The sequence below is a fragment of the Cervus canadensis genome, chromosome 33 (genome assembly GCF_019320065.1).
Source record: "Cervus canadensis isolate Bull #8, Minnesota chromosome 33, ASM1932006v1, whole genome shotgun sequence".
Lineage (NCBI taxonomy): Eukaryota > Metazoa > Chordata > Mammalia > Artiodactyla > Cervidae > Cervus > Cervus canadensis.
The window spans coordinates 1393932-1410046 of NC_057418.1; the positions used below are offsets into that span (position 1 = coordinate 1393932).

Below are 16115 nucleotides of genomic sequence, written 5' to 3' on the forward strand. Positions count from 1 at the left end.
AATTATGAAGTTATATAACGTATTGAGAATATATAATATTATGACCTTCAGAGATTAGAATTTCAGTACACTTGACTAGGGCTTCCCAGATGGCGCAATAGTAAAGAATTCCCCTGCCACTCCAGGAGACACAGGTTCGATCCCTGGGTTGGGATATGCCCTGGAGAAGGGAATGGCAACTGACTCCAGTGTTCTTGCCTGGGAAATCCCACGGACAGAGGAGCCTGGCCGGCTGTAATCCATGGGGTTGCAAAGAGTTGGACACGAATGAACATACAGACACACTTGACTAAATTAAGGAACCCAGAGTTGGAAGCATTAGAATGAGTAGTGAGTGCCTGAATGAAGGAAGAGATAGGACCTGGCAGAGTGGGAGAAGTAGAAGCAGCACCTAACAAATGCTTATTGATTGATAGGCAGCCACGTCTGATTGAGCCATCACGGCAGTTATATCACTTCCAAATTGAAACCTTGATTCTTTGTCCTGAATATGATAGTAGTAATGAAGCCAGTTGAAAAGAATCTTGTTGTTTAGTTATTCAGTCACGTCTGACTCTTCGTGACCCCATGGACTGCAGCACCCCAGGCTTCCCTGTCCTTCACTGTCTCCTGGAGTTTGCTCAGATTCATGTCCATTGAGTCAGTGATGCCATCCAACCATCTCATCCTCTGTCGTCCCCTTCTCCTCCTGCCCTCCATCTTTCCCAGTATCAGGGTCTTTTCTAATGAGTCAGCTCTTCGCATCAGGTGGCCAAAGTATTGGAACTTCAGCATCAGTCCTTCCAATGAATATTCAGGGTTCATTTCTTTTAGGAATGACTGGTTTGATTTCCTTGCTGTCCAAGAGACTGAAGAGTCTTCTCCAGCACCACGGTTTGAAAGCATCAGTTCTTTGGCGCTCAGCCTTCTTTATGGTCCAACTCTCACATCTATACAGTACTACTGGAAACACCATAGCTTTGACTATCTGGACCTTTGTCAGCAAAGTGACGTCTCCAAAAATAGTTTAAAATTCAGATTTTCCTGTAAATTTTCCCAGACACAATTTTTTAGTGTTGTTAGTCTATTTCTGAGACAGCTCTGAACCGGAGATGTGAAAACTAACCTTTCTTCTTTTGGCTGTTTTTTACTATAGTTCAGTTATATCATGGGTACTTTAGACTTTTATGCTTGTCCTAGGACCCTAATAACACTGTTTCAGTGAAGAAGTATTCATATAGTCAAATAAGCAACTGATATGTTTGTTTATAGTTTGGGAATTGCCATATTATCAACAGTGATTGCTAAATATCTGCTTTCAATAAAATTGTGTCATTTTTAAATAATTTTTCCGACAAGAGAGGAAACGTTTATCTGTAAGAAATGTCCCACTTTTTAGTCATAACTTTACCATTTACTGAACTGCTGCTGAATGCATAAATTTTGTCACAGAGACAAATGAGCAGTCCCTCATGTTTAATGGTCCAATTAGGTTCAGACTACCTTACGTCCTGAGAATTACCATAAAGATCATTTTATTCGCACAACCTGAAGCTATCCCTGAAGTTATTCATGGGCCGAAAACTGGTGAGTGTTGCCTAGAGACAAAGCATTTGAGGATCTAAAGAATTGGGGCAATAAATATGAGTTTATCTTAAAAGGTAAAATAACAAGCCCTTTACCTTAAATCCAGACAACATTTACAGCCTTTATTTCTCTCAAAGTGCCCCAGGCTGCTGGTGGTGTCCAGCTCTGCTGGGCTCAAACCCCAGCTCTACAATTTACTGACCTAGGACCCCAGATATATCACTTGTTCCTACACTCAAGTTTGCCTTTATAAAATTGAGTAAATAAGAGCAAGCTCATGGAGTGGCTGTAAGAATTCCTAGGCAGTAATGTCTAAAGCACTGAGCACAGTGCAGTAGATGCTGGTGCCTTCTCTCCGTCTGCTTCTTGAATCTCCTGGCTTCTTATACTATTTATAAGCTAACTGAAGTACAGGTTGAAGAACCACTTTTGTGTGTGGTTTTCTTTAATTTGATCTAAAGGTTCAAGGAAGAAACTGCAGCACACATCACATCTCTCAAAGCATCTCATCAGAGGGAAGTAGAGAAACTCCTTTGCCAAAATGCAGTTGAAAATTCTTCTTCCAAAGTAGCTGCACTAAATCGTAAAATAGCAACTCAGGAGGTAGGTGACTTTAATAAACTTTGACTGTAATGTGATTTTTTTTTTCCCCAAGATCGTTGCCAAAGTATCTGGAAGTACTTAACTTCACTGCTTAAGGTTGGTGATAGAAATGAGAAATTATCGTTGCTTTTTTTTTTTTTAATAGGAGTTGACACCTTTACCATACATGTGTTTAACTATTCAGCTTTACTGTTATACATCTTAATAAGTGTTTTTGCAATTTTGTCCCTATATTTCTCAAGTAGTCTTCCTCCTAAGTAGGTTGTAATAGGTGGTTCAGGGATAAATTGAATATGATTAGGACCTTAGCACTTGAACCTGTGTTGAACCGTCTTCCTTCACCCCAAGTCCAAACTGACAAGTCACTTTTCTTTCCTGTTTTTCACTAAATAATGTTTCCTAGCCATTCAGGCACGGGGGATAAAGTAGTGAACAGAGACATGTACACACTTCTAGTCAATACGAAGCACAGTCGTCTGAGAATCATGGCGAGGCGTGTTGGCAGCTCATCTGCATTTCCTCAAATGTGTCATCCTTCTTGGGTGGCATATATGTCAGCTTGTAACATTTACCAGTGTCAGCTGTGTGGCCTGTCTTCTGTGGCTTTTGCAAGTTGAAAAAAAATCATTAAAAGAGAACTTTCAACTTACTCTCAAATGATGTATCTAAGAAAAAAGAAAAGAAAGCAAATATGGCAAAACATTAGCAGTGAGTAATTCAAGTTGAAGAATATATGAATGTTCCATGTGCTCTTCATCTTTTTTGTAGGTTTTAATTTTAAAAACCAAACTGGGTAGAGGGGGGACCTTCAAGAGATAATTCTCTCATGACCACCTCTCCCACCCATAATAATTTAACAGCATCTTAATTAAAAAGAAATCCATCAGTTGTGGAAGTTTGAGCATGGACAAGATATGAGATATGAAATTATTGTAAATTTTCTTATATGTAAAAACATTATTGTTAGATTCAGGCAATTTTAAAATAGGATCCTTTTAATTTTTTAAATACATACAAAGGTCATTAGTTCACTTTCCTATATTTTTCAAATGTTCATGGAAAAACTTGACTAACTCAGCACTGCTAACATAATTCCCTAGGTACTTATAAAACATTTTCAAAATCAAGTCAACGAGCTGCAGAGTGAACAGGAGTCTCTTGTCGTTTCTCGAGTTCGAGAAGAAATCCTACAGAAAGAGGTAAGAAGTAACCAGAATGTTGGGCTGACGTGAGCTTCTTAGCCATTTCAGTCATATAGTCCCGCATAATTGTTTAAGTGTACAAATGGAGATAACTCAGAAATGACTATCATGTCAAGAGAATATTACTGTTTCCCCAGATGAAGCTCAAATAGCAATTAAATTATTTATGTTTGTATTTGTTAAGATTTTCTGGGGAGTGGGGAAATGGGGCAGGTTTGGTTTGGTTGTTTTGATTTTTTAGGAGGTAAAATTGTATAATTAAGGCCATTTCTGCAATAAGTAGTAAGATTATTTAGTTAAGAAAAAGGTAAGTAAATTATTATGACAGTATTGCTGGATCATCAGGAACAATACCATTACAGGAAATAGATCTTTCTGGAAGTTTACCATTTTGATTACTCTGAGATCCTTTTGATTCTAAAAAGTGTGAAAAATCAAATAAACTGTTCATTCTATTCTTTGAAGCTTATACATCATTTTTTTTTTTATTATTCAAGGTCTTATTAAATCACATGATAAAAGTGAAACATACAACTAAATTGCATCATGGAAAGATTAATGTAAAATACTCCACAGTCACACAACTATCCACTTAAACATCTTGTTCTTGGAGTTGAAGGACCATAGTTGGACACTGTGCATACTTTTCACTGTCGAAAATACACATAAACTTTGTTGTATAAGTAATAAACTTACAGAACCTCACAGACCTGAAGTAAAATTTTTAGGAAAACTGTGAAAAGAAATACATGCTCATGTTTGCCGAGTGAAGATCAATTCTGGTCAAGTTCCTGTGTTCTTGCTTTGGGAATAGCTCAATATTTTGAAAATAGAAAAGCTGTAACACATGGTTCCCAAGCCTGTGTAACTAGAAGACTAAGGAAATCACTTCATTTCTTGAATAAAGCTAATGACAATCCGCCTTTTGATATGGACTGTACTTATAGTAGCTGTTTTAACAGGGCTTATTTATTCCCACCATAACCCTCTAAAGGCCCTCTCTGGTGGCATGTGTGTTATGAACCATTTCATCTCAGGCCAGTGGGAATATGAACCGTTCCTAGCCTGTATCAGCTCCAGGAATAATTCAGATTACTGTTTCTAGTGACTCCAAAATTGCTTTCAGCCAACACACTAGGTCGCCATAGAGCTCATCTTGTTTGTTTCCCTTCTCTCATGAGTTATAGTCCTGCAGTACTATTAACCAGTGCTTGAAAATAGTTGTGTCTTATATTGACTGGTTTCTCTGGTTGTTTAAGAAATGTGTTGCTGACACTTACTACACCATGGCCTCGAGTGAAAGCACACTGTGTATGGTATCAAAAATGGTGAATTCTGTTCTTTGACTGCTTGTTTTTTTTTTTAATGTTTTCTTCCCTTTTTTTTTTCTTTATTTTTTATTAGTTGGAGGCTAATTACTTTACAATATTGTAGTGCTTTTTGCCATACATTGACATGAATCAGCCATGGATTTACATATATTCCCCACCCTGATCCCCACTTCTGCCTCCCTCCCCATCCCATCCCATCCCATCTGGGTCACCCCAGTGCACCAGCCCTGAGCACTTGTCTCATGCATCCAACCTGGGCTGCTGATCTGTTTCACACTTGATAATATACGTTTTGATGCTGTTCTCTCAGATCATCCCACCCTCACCTCCTCCCACAGAGTCTAAAAGTTTGTTCTAAACATCTGTGTCTCTTTTTCTGTCTTGCATGTAGTGTTATCGTTACCATCTTTCTAAATTCCGTATATATGCGTTAGTATACTGTATTGGTCTTTATCTTTCTGGCTTACTTCACTCTGTATAATGGGCTCCAGTTTCATCCATCTCATTAGAACTGATTCAAATGTATTCTTTTTAATGGCTGAGTAATATTCCAGCGTGTATATGTACCATAGCTTTCTTTATCCATTTGTCTGCTGATGAGCATCTAGGTTGCTTCCATGTCCTGGCTATTATAAACAGTGCTGCAATGAACATTGGGGTGCACATGTCTCTTTCGGATCTGGTTTCCTCAGTGTGTATGCCCAGAAGTGGGATTGCTGGGTCATATGGCAGTTCTATTTCCAGTTTTTTAAGAAATCTCCACATTGTTCTCCATAGTGGCTGTACTAGTTTGCATTCCCACCAACAGTGTAAGAGGGTTCCCTTTTCTCCACACCCTCTCCAGCATTTATTGCTTGTAGACTTTTGGATAGCAGCCATCCTGACTGGCGTATAATGGTACCTCATTGTGGTTTTGATTTGCATTTCTCTGATAATGAGTGATGTTGAGCATCTTTTCATGTGTTTGTTAGCCATCTGTATGTCTTCTTTGGAGAAATGTCTGTTTAGATCTTTGACCCATTTTTTGATTGGGTCATTTATTTTTCTGGAATTGAGCTGCAGGAGTTGCTTGTATATTTTTGAGATGAATCCTTTGTCTGTTGCTTCATTTTGCTATTATTTTCTCCGAATCTGAGGGCTGTCTTTTCACCTTGCTTATAGTTTCCTTTGCTGTGCAAAAGCTTTTAAGTTTAATTAGGTCCCATTTGTATATTTTTGCTTTTATTTCCAATATTCTGGGAGGTGGGTCATAGAGGATCTTGCTGTGATTTATGTTGGAGAGTGTTTTGCCTATGTTCTCCTCTAGGAGTCTTATAGTTTCTGGTCTTACATTTAGATCTTTAATCCATTTTGAGTTTATTTTTGTATATGGTGTTAGAAAGTGTTCCAGTTTCATTCTTTTACAGGTGGTTGACCAGTTTCCCCAGCACCACTTGCTAAAGAGGTTGTCTTTTTTCCATTGTGTATTCTTGACTCCTTTGTCGAAGATAAGGTGTCCATATGTATGTGGATTTATCTCTGGGCTTTCTATTTTGTTCCATTGATCTGTATTTCTGTCTTTGTGCCAGTACCATACTGTCTTGATGACTGTGGCTTTGTAGTAGAGTCTGAGTCAGGCAGGTTGATTCCTCCACTTCCATTCTTCTTTCTCAAGATTACTTTGGCTATTCGAGGTTTTTTGTATTTCCATACAAATTGTGAAATTCTTTGTCTAGTTCTGTGAAAAATACCGTTGGTAGCTTGATAGGGATTGCATTGAATCTATAGATTGCTTTGGGTAGAATAGCCATTTTGACAATATTGATTCTTCCAATCCATGAACACGGTATGTTTCTCCATCTGTTTGTGTCCTCTTTGATTTCTTTCATCAGTGTTTTATAGTTTTCTATGTATAGGTCTTTTGTTTCTTTAGGTAGATATACTCCTAAGTATTTTATTCTTTTTGTTGCAATGGTGAATGGTATTGTTTCCTTAATTTCTCTTTCTGTTTTTTCATTGTTAGTATATAGGAATGCAAGGGATTTCTGTGTGTTAATTTTATATCCTGCAACTTTACTATATTCATTGATTAGCTCTAGTAATTTTCTGGTAGAGTATTTAGGGTTTTTCTATATAGAGAGTCATGGTCATCTGCAAACAGTGAGAGTTTCACTTCTTCTTTTCCTATCTGGATTCCTTTTACTTCTTTTTCTGCTCTGATTGCTGTGGCCAAAACCTCCAACACTATGTTGAACAGTAGTGGTGAGAGTGGGCACCCTTGTCTTGTTCCTGATTTCAGGGGAAATGCTTTCAATTTTTCACCATTGAGGGTAATGCTTGCTGTGGGTTTGTCATATATAGCTTTTTATTATGTTGAGGTATGTTCCTTCCATTCCTGCTTTCTGGAGAGTTTTAATCATAAATGAGTGTTGAATTTTGTCAAAGGCTTTCTCTGCATCTCTTGAGATAATCATATGGTTTTTATCTTTCAATTTGTTAATGTGGTGTATTACATTGATTGATTTGCGGATATTAAAGAATCCTTGCATTCCTGGGATAAAGCCCACTTGGTCATGGTGTATGATTTTTTTAATATGTTGTTGGATTCTGTTTGCTAGAATTTTGTTAAGGATTTTTGCATCTATGTTCATCAGTGATATTGGCCTGTAGTTTTCTTTTTTTTGTGGCATCTTTGTCTGGTTTTGGAATTAGGGTGATGGTGGCCTCATAGAATGAGTTTGGAAGCTTACCTTCATCTGCAATTTTCTGGAAGAGTTTGAGTAAGATAGGTGTTAGCTCTTCTCTAAATTTTTGGTAGAGAATTCAGCTGTGAAGCCATCTGGTCCTGGGCTTTTGTTTGCTGGAAGATTTTTGATTACAGTTTCGATTTCCTGCCTGTGATGGGTCTGTTAAGATCTTCTATTTCTTCCTGGTTCAGTTTTGAAAGTTATACTTTCTAAGAATTTGTCCATTTCATCCAAGTTGTCCATTTTATTGGCATAGAGCTGCTGGTAGTAGTCTCTTATGATCCTTTGTATTTCAGTGTTGTCTGTTGTGATCTCTCCATTTTCATTTCTAATTTTGTTAATTTGGTTCTTCTCTCTTTGTTTCTTAATGAGTCTTGCTAATGGTTTGTCAATTTTGTTTATTTTTCAAAAAACCAGCTTTTAGCTTTGTTGATTTTTGCTATGGTCTCTTTAGTTTCTTTTGCATTTATTTCTGCCCTGATTTTTAAGATTTCTTTCCTTCTGCTAACCCTGGGGTTCTTCATTTCTTCCTTCTCTAATTGCTTTAGGTGTAGAGTTAGGTTATTTATTTGGCTTTTTTCTTGTTTCTTGATGTAAGCCTGTAATGCTATGAACCTTCCCCTTAGCACTGCTTTTACAGTGTCCCATAGGTTTTGGGTTGTTGTGTTTTCATTTTCATTCATTTCTATACATATTTTGATTTCTTTTTTGATTTCTTCTATGATTTGTTGGTTATTCAGAAGCGTGTTATTTAGCCTCCATATGTTTGAATTTTTAACAATTTTTTTTCCTGTAATTGAGATCTAATCTTACTGCACTGTGGTCAGAAAAGATGACTGGAATGATTTCAATTTTTTTTGAATTTTCCAAGACCAGATTTATGGCCCAGGATGTGATCTATTCTGGAGAAGGTTCCGTGTGCACTTGAGAAAAAGGTGAAGTTGATTGTTTTGGGGTGAAATGTCCTATAGATATCAATTAGGTCTAGCTGGTCCATTGTGTCATTTAAAGTTTGTGTTTCCTTGTTAATTTTCTGTTTAGTTGATCTATCCATAGTTGTGAGTGGGTATTAAATCTCCCACTTTATTGTGTACTATAATTTCCTCTTTCATACTCGTTAGTGTTTGCGCGTACATATTGCGGTGCTCCTATGTTGGGTGCATATATATTTAATAATTTTTTATATCTCTTCTTGGATTGATCCTTTGAATCATTATGTAAAGTGTCCCTTCTTTGTCTCTTTTCACAAGCTTTTATTTGAAAGTCTATTTTAATCTGATATGAGTATTGCGACTCTGCTTTCTTTTGGTCTCCATTTGCATGAAATATTTTTTTCTCAAGCCCTTCCTTTTAGTCTGTATGTGTCTCTTGTTTTGAGGTGGGTCTCTTTGTAGAACAAGCATATATGGGGGTCTTGTTTTTGTATCCATTCAGCACCAATACTTTGTCTTTTGGGTTGGGGGGCATTCAGCCCATTTCATTTAGGAGTAATTATTGATAGGGTGTGGTCCCGTTGCCAGTTTACTTTGTTGTTTTTGGGTTTCACGTTTATACAAACCTTTCCTGCATTTCCTGTCTAGAGACGAATCCTTTAGCATTTGTTTGAGAGCTGGTTTTGGTGGTGCTGAATTCTCTCAAGCTTTTGGCTTATCTGTAAAGCTTTTGAGTTCTCCTTCATATCTGAATGAGATCCTTGCTGGATACAGTAATCTAGGTTGTAGGTTATTCTCTTTCATTACTTTCAGGACGTCCTGCCATTCCCTTCTGGCCTGGAGGGTTTCTATTGATAGGTCAGCTGTTATCCTAATGTAAGCATTTATCACCATAAACTTCTCTCTTAGAACTGCTTTTGCTGCGTGCCATAAGTTTTGGTATTTTGTGTTCCCATTCTCATTTATCTCAAGATATTTTTTTCTAAATTTCTTTTGATTTATTCTTTGATGTATTGATTATTCAGCAGCATGTTGTTAAATAACCATATATTTTAGAATTTTACACTGTTTTCTTACAATGATTTCTAGTTTTTGCCTGCTCCCTCTGCACTGATCCCTGAGGGGATAACTATAGAGTTAAGTGCTCACATACTTAACAAATGCTTCTCTGTTTGCTATGGTCCTGTGGGACTCAAGCACCCAAGCCCTGTTAGCTTTCAGAGCTAGGTGTTTTGGGAGCCATTCTTATGGTGGGGGCCTTAAGCATTGGGGTGCTGGATTTGTAATCCAAATCCCTTCACTCCTCAAGAAGAGGCTAGGAGTTGAGGTTTGCTGGCAAAAGTATACCTAAGTTTTCCCACTCATTTTGATGTGGGTATTTTCTCATTGTCTCAATATGTAGGAGTCACTCAGCTAGTTTCTTTGAAAGTAATTGGTCTGTTTGTAGCTATACATTCAGCAGTGCCTCCATGGAAGGAGGAAAATTCAGGAATCTCCTATGTTACCCTCTTGATCTGGAGTCTTAAAAATATTTACAAATTCTTTTTTTTCTGTCATCATTTGTAAATTATCTAGGCTGAGATATATATTCAGCCTAGATACTGAACATATACTGAACAGCCTTTTCATTCTGTTCATGGGGTTCTCAAGGCAAGAATACTGAGGTGGTTTGCCATTCCCTTCTCCAGTGGACCACATTTTGTCCAAGCTCTCCACCATGACCCGTCCATCTTGGGTGGCCCTACATGGAATGGCTCATAGTTTCATTGAATTAGACAAGGCTGTGGTCCATGTGATCAGATTAGTTAGTTTTCTGTGATTGTGGTTTTCATTCTGTCTGCCCTCTGATGGAGAAGAATAAGAAGCATATGGAAGCTTCCTGCTAGGAGAGACTGAGGGGGAAAATGGGTCTTGTTCTGATGGGCGGGGCCATGCTCAGGAAATCTTTAATCCAATTTTCTGTTGAAGGGTGGAGCTGTGTTCCCTCCTTGCTGTTTACCTGAGACCAAACTATGGTGGAGGTAGTGAAGATAATGGGGACCCCCTTTAAAAGGTCCCATGCACGCACTGCTGCACTCAGTGCCCCCAACCCTGCAGCAGGCCACCGCCGACCCACGCCTCCAGTCACATCCACAACTGGGTCTTGTTTTTGCTTTGGCTCCCTCTCTTCATTTTTTCTGGAGTTATTTCTCCGCTGATCTCCGGTAGCATATTGGGCACCTACTGACCTGGGGAGTTCATCGAAATTTTAAGAATCAGTCAACTAAAATGGACTATAATGGGTGAATTTAACTCAGATGACCATTATATCTACTACTATGGGCAAGAATACTTTAGAAGAAATGGAGTAGCCATCATAGTCAACCGAAGAGTCTGAAATGCAGTACTTGGATGCAGTCTCAAAAATGACAAAATGATCTCTGTTCGTTTCCAAGCCAAACCATTCAATATCACAGTAATCCAAGTCCATGCCACTACCAGTAATGCTGACGAAGCTGAAGTTGAACGGTTCTATGAAGACCTATAGGACCTTCTAGAACTAACACCAAAAAAAAAAAGATGTCCTTTTCATTATAGGGGACTGCAATGCAAAAGTAGGAAGTCAAGAGATACCTGGAGTAACAGGCAAATTTGGCCTTAGAGAACAAAATGAAGCAGATCAAAGGCTAACAGAGTTTGACCAAGAGAATGCACTGGTCATAGCAAACACCCTCTTCCAACAACACAAGAGAAGATTCTACACATGGACATCACCAGATGATCAATACTGAAAACAGATTGATTATACTCTTTGCAGCCAAAGATGGAGAAGCTTTATACAGTCAGCAAAAGCAAGACCAAGAGCTGACTGTGGCTCAGATCATGAACTTCTTATTGCCAAATTCAGACTTAAATTGAAGAAAGTAGGGAAAACCACTAGACCATTCATGTATGACCTAAATTAAATCCCTTAGAATTATACAGTGGAAATGACAAATAGATTCAAGGGATTAGATTTGATAGACAGTGCCTGAAGAACTATGGACAGATGTTTGTGACTTTGTACAGAAGGCAGTGATCAAGACCATCCCCAAGAAAAAAAAAGGCAAAATGGTTGTCTGAGGAAGCCTTACAAATAGCCGAGAAAGGACACAAAAGGCAAAGGAGAAAAGGAAAGATATTCCCATTTGAAAGCAGAGTTCCAAAGAATAGCAAGGAGAGATAAGAAAGCCTTCCTCAGTGATCAATGCAAAGAAATAGAGGAAAACAATAGAATGGGAAAGACTAGAGATCTCTTCAAGGAAATTAGAGATACCAAGGGAGTATTTCTTGCAAAGATGGGCAAAATAAAGGACAGAAATGGTATGGACCTAACAGAATTAGAAGATATTAAAAAGAGGTGGCAAGAATACACAGAAGAACTATACAAAAAAGACCTTCATGATCTAGATAACCACAATGGTGTGATCACTTACCTAGAACCAGCTTGACTTCCTGGAATGCGAAGTCAAGTGGGCCTTAGGAAGCATCACTATAAACAAAGCTAGTGGAGGTAATGGAATTCCAGTTGAACTATTTCAAATCCTAGAAGATGATGCTGTGAAAGTGCTGCACTGAATATGCCAGCAAATTTGGAAAACTCAGCAGTGGCCATAGGACTAGAAAAGGTTTATTTTCATTCCAATCCCAAAGAAAGGCAATGCCAAAGAATGCTTAAACTACCGCACAATTGCACTCATCTCACATACTAGCAAAGTAATGCTCAAAATTCTCCAAGCCGGGCTGTAACAGTACAGGCTTCAACTTCAACAGGTTTCAACTTCCAGATGTTCAAGCTGGATTTAGAAAAGGCAGAGGAACCAGAGATCAAATTGCCAACATCCATTGAATCATTGAAAAACCAAGAGAGATTCAGGCAAACAGCTACTTCTGCTTTACTGACTATGCCAAAGCCTTTGACTGTGTGGATCACAACAAACTGGAAAATTCTTCAAGAGATGGGAATACCAGACCACCTGACCTGCCTCTTGAGAAATCTCTATGCAGGTCAAGATGTAACAGAACTGGACATGGAACAACAGACTGGTTCCAAATCAGGAAAGGAGTGTGTCAAGGCTATATATTGTCACCGTGCTTATTGAACTTATTTGCAGAATACATCATGAAAAATGCTGGGCTGAATAAGCAAAAGCTGAAAAAGATTTCTCGGAGAAATATCAGTAACCTCAGATATGCAGATGAAACCACCCTTATGGCAGAAAGCAAAGAAGAATTAAAGAGCCTATTGATGAAAGTGAAAGACAAGAGTGAAAAAGCTGGCTTAAAACTCTACATTCAAAAAACTAAGATCATGGCATCCGGTCCCATCACTTCATGGCAATTAGATGGGGAAACAATGGAAACAGTGAGAGACTTTATTTTGGGGGGCTCCAAAATCACTGCAGATGGTGACTGCAGCCATGAAATTAAAAGACACTTGGACCTTGGAATTAAAGCTAGGACCAAACTAAGCAGCATATTAAAAAGCAGAGATATTACTTTGCCAACAAAATCCATCCAGTCAAGCTATGGTTTTTCCAGTAGTGTTGTTTGGATGTGAGAGTTGGACTGTAAAGAAAGCTGAGTGCTGAAGAATTGATGCTTTTGAAATGTGGTGTTGGAGAAGACTCTTGAGAGTCCCTTGGACTGCAAGGAGATCCAACCAGTCACTCTTAAAGGAGATCAACACTGAATATTCATTGGAAGCACTGATGCTGTAGCTGAGACTCAAATACTTTGGCCACTGATGCAAAAAACTGACTCATTGGAAAACCCTGATGCTGGGAACGATTGAAGACAGGAGAAGGGACAACAGAGGATGAGATGATTGGATGGCATCACTGACTCAATGGACATGAGTTTGAGCAAGCTCCGGGAGTTGGTGATGGACAGGAAAGCCTGGTGTGCTGCAGTCCTTGAGGTCGTAAAGAGTTGAACATGACTGAGTGACTGAACTGAACTGAGAGATATATATTATTTATGTCTTATGGGTGGTGATAATGTGTCTCAAAAAGGTTTGAGAAATTCCTTCAAAGTCATGCAGCCAGAACTCAGTAGATTCAAGATTTGAACTTGGAATTGCCAGAGGTCATTCTTTTTTTTCCCCACATCACATAACTGAATTGCAACATATTTTCTGACTACTATGCAGACTTCAGATGAAATTACCATTAGATTCACTTCCAGACCATGGAAATCCTTTGGACAAAGTGATTGCAGTTCAACAAATATTTCAAACTTTATGTGCATCCATTATTTTTATGTCAATTCATTTTTTAATGGGCGTCCCTGAGAGCACAGTTGGTAAAGAATCTGCCTGCAATGCAGGAGACCCTGGTTCAATTCCTGGGTCCAGAAGACCCCCTGGAGAAGGGATTGGGTACCCACTCCACATTCTTGGGCTTCTCTTGTGGCTCAGTTGGTAAAGAATCCACCTGCAATACGGGAGACCTGGGTTCAATCCCTGGGTAGAGAAGATCCCCTAGAGAAGGGAAAGGCTACCTTCCTCAATATGCTGGCCTTGAGAATTCCATGGATTATACAGTCATTGGGGTTACAAGAGTCGGACACACTGAGCAACTTGCACTTTCATTTTTTAATAGTGAATATACAGAATGCTATAACTGCTTCATATATTTTGCCTTTTTTATTGAGATATTACTTTGCTTATAAAATAAACATATAAATATCATGGCTGACTCATGCTGAGTTTTGATAGAAAACAATAAAATTCTGTTAAGCAATTATCCTTCAACAAAAAAAATTTAAAAAATCATTTTAACAATCTTTCATTCATGTCATCTTTAACAGTAACTCATGTTTTCACCTGTAGTGTTTTTGAAGGGGAAAACATACCTTTTCTTTTGCACACAGATTGCATATGTTTTATTGTCATCATTATCTTTCAAACTTATGATGCTTCAGTATTACTATTGAGTAATATTTAAGTAAATATGTACATCTTTAATTTGAAGGAAAACATGAGAAGGTAAAGACTGCTGAGTCTGTCTTTAGGCTTTAAAAGAGTAGACTTGAGCAGTGCTCTGTTGTGTAGTATTAGCAGCACAGTAACTCAAAGGATGTAACTATGTGGTGATAAATGTTGTATTTAATGGACTGCTATTTCATAGCCCACATAGTTCATGGTGTCTAAGATATTGTAAATATTAGAATGTTTCTGAGATTCCTGTGAACAAATAATATCAAACAATGTTGAGGGGGGTTTTTGTATTCTTTGTTGTTGTTGTTGAAATAAAGGAATGCAAAAAAGAAATACTACTTTTATTATAATACCTTATCAGTTAATGTTGGGCTAGTCTATTTGCCTACTAGATAACATATTTTGCATATCCACCTATATTCTAAAATTACTTATTTCATTTTAGATATAGAAACATTTTAAGGAAGTAGACTGGTTTTTAATATTTGCATGTAAAGACTTACACCAGATGTGTAGAAAATCACAGTATCTTGTGGATTGTGGCTCCATAGATGATTGACCTGCCCAAAAAGAAATGTTATCCAGTTGCAAAAGCCAACAACTTTTCCAACTATGTGAAAGGATGTTATGGATTTCACTGGCTCTGTTTGAGCTAATTTATTCAAATAAGATTCAATCTCTGTGCTCTTACAATCTTTGCACTTGGCCCACTCCCACCTTCCATAGGAGGATTTCCAATGAGGATGGAATAATTTTTCCTGTGGTCTCCACTTTAAAAGATGATGTATTTCAGAACAGATGCAAGTCAGTTGTATGGAATTACTGTTTTTCTTAGTTTATTTGAATGTACTGAAAAATCAAAATGGTTGTGTTTTTGTACCTTCCTTCCCTGGTATGCTAATTTGACTGTGAGGCCTTTGATCAATTTGTTATATGAGTTCTATACCTTGAGGTCAAAGACACTGTTTTCATAGAGCCATTACTGACACTAGAGGGTTGTCACCTAATTTAAAGTTTGAAACTTATACCTTTTCTCTATATTTTTAGAAAGACCAGGTGTGAAATAGAGGAAGGGATAAAAGTATCATTGGCCAATGTTAACATGCCCATGTTGGTGTATAAATACTAAAAGTTCCAGAAAGTGATAAACTAAATGATTATATTTGGCCACATTGACTATTTAACCAGTTTCAGTTTTCTGGATGTCTTATGGTAAAATTTTTTTAGTTATTATAATACCCTAAATACTGCCTGTTCCTTTTGTTGGATGTCTTTTACATAAGCACAATCTAAAGTTTTTTCATCTTGAACTCAACCATAGAGATTTAAGTAATCTATGTCTTTCTGCATTTTTTAATTGAGAAATCTGAGGGATATAAGCAAAAATATAGATTTTTCATGATATACTTTAAGGGTAACAGATGGATTTGACATATTGAACTCTGAAAAGTAAATTTTGATGTGTCAGATCTGTCAATATACAAAGGAGACAATGGTAAGAGAAAGAAGGATTTTTTTCATGAAAAATGAAAGAAAAATACATATGTGTTGTGCCTTATAAGTCATTTGAAAAAAGGAAATGAAAATGTAATACTTGAAAGAACTTAGGAAACAAAAAGTTCTTCTCACTTTCATTGACAATATAATTTATAATCCACGGTCTGGATTTCTGTATTTTTTTCCAGTTCAAAGGTCATCATGACTAACAGCATGACTACATTGAAGTTTTAAGTTTCATTCCTTTAGAAAAACTAACCTATAAGGTATACTGCATGCACCTCACCACTGAAAAAAAA

General features: G+C 37.6%; 1 protein-coding gene across 4 annotated transcripts in view; it reads left to right on the forward strand.

Annotated features, from left to right (window-relative positions):
• Positions 1–16115, forward strand: part of CEP162 (centrosomal protein 162) — a 117701-nt gene that overhangs the window by 75404 nt on the left and 26182 nt on the right. For all 4 annotated transcript variants that reach the window (XM_043457062.1, XM_043457059.1, XM_043457061.1 and 1 more), the window contains 2 exons: positions 2028–2169; positions 3270–3368. In XM_043457062.1, the coding sequence (XP_043312997.1) occupies positions 2028–2169; positions 3270–3368 (241 nt within the window). The remainder of the gene's footprint in view (positions 1–2027; positions 2170–3269; positions 3369–16115) is intronic.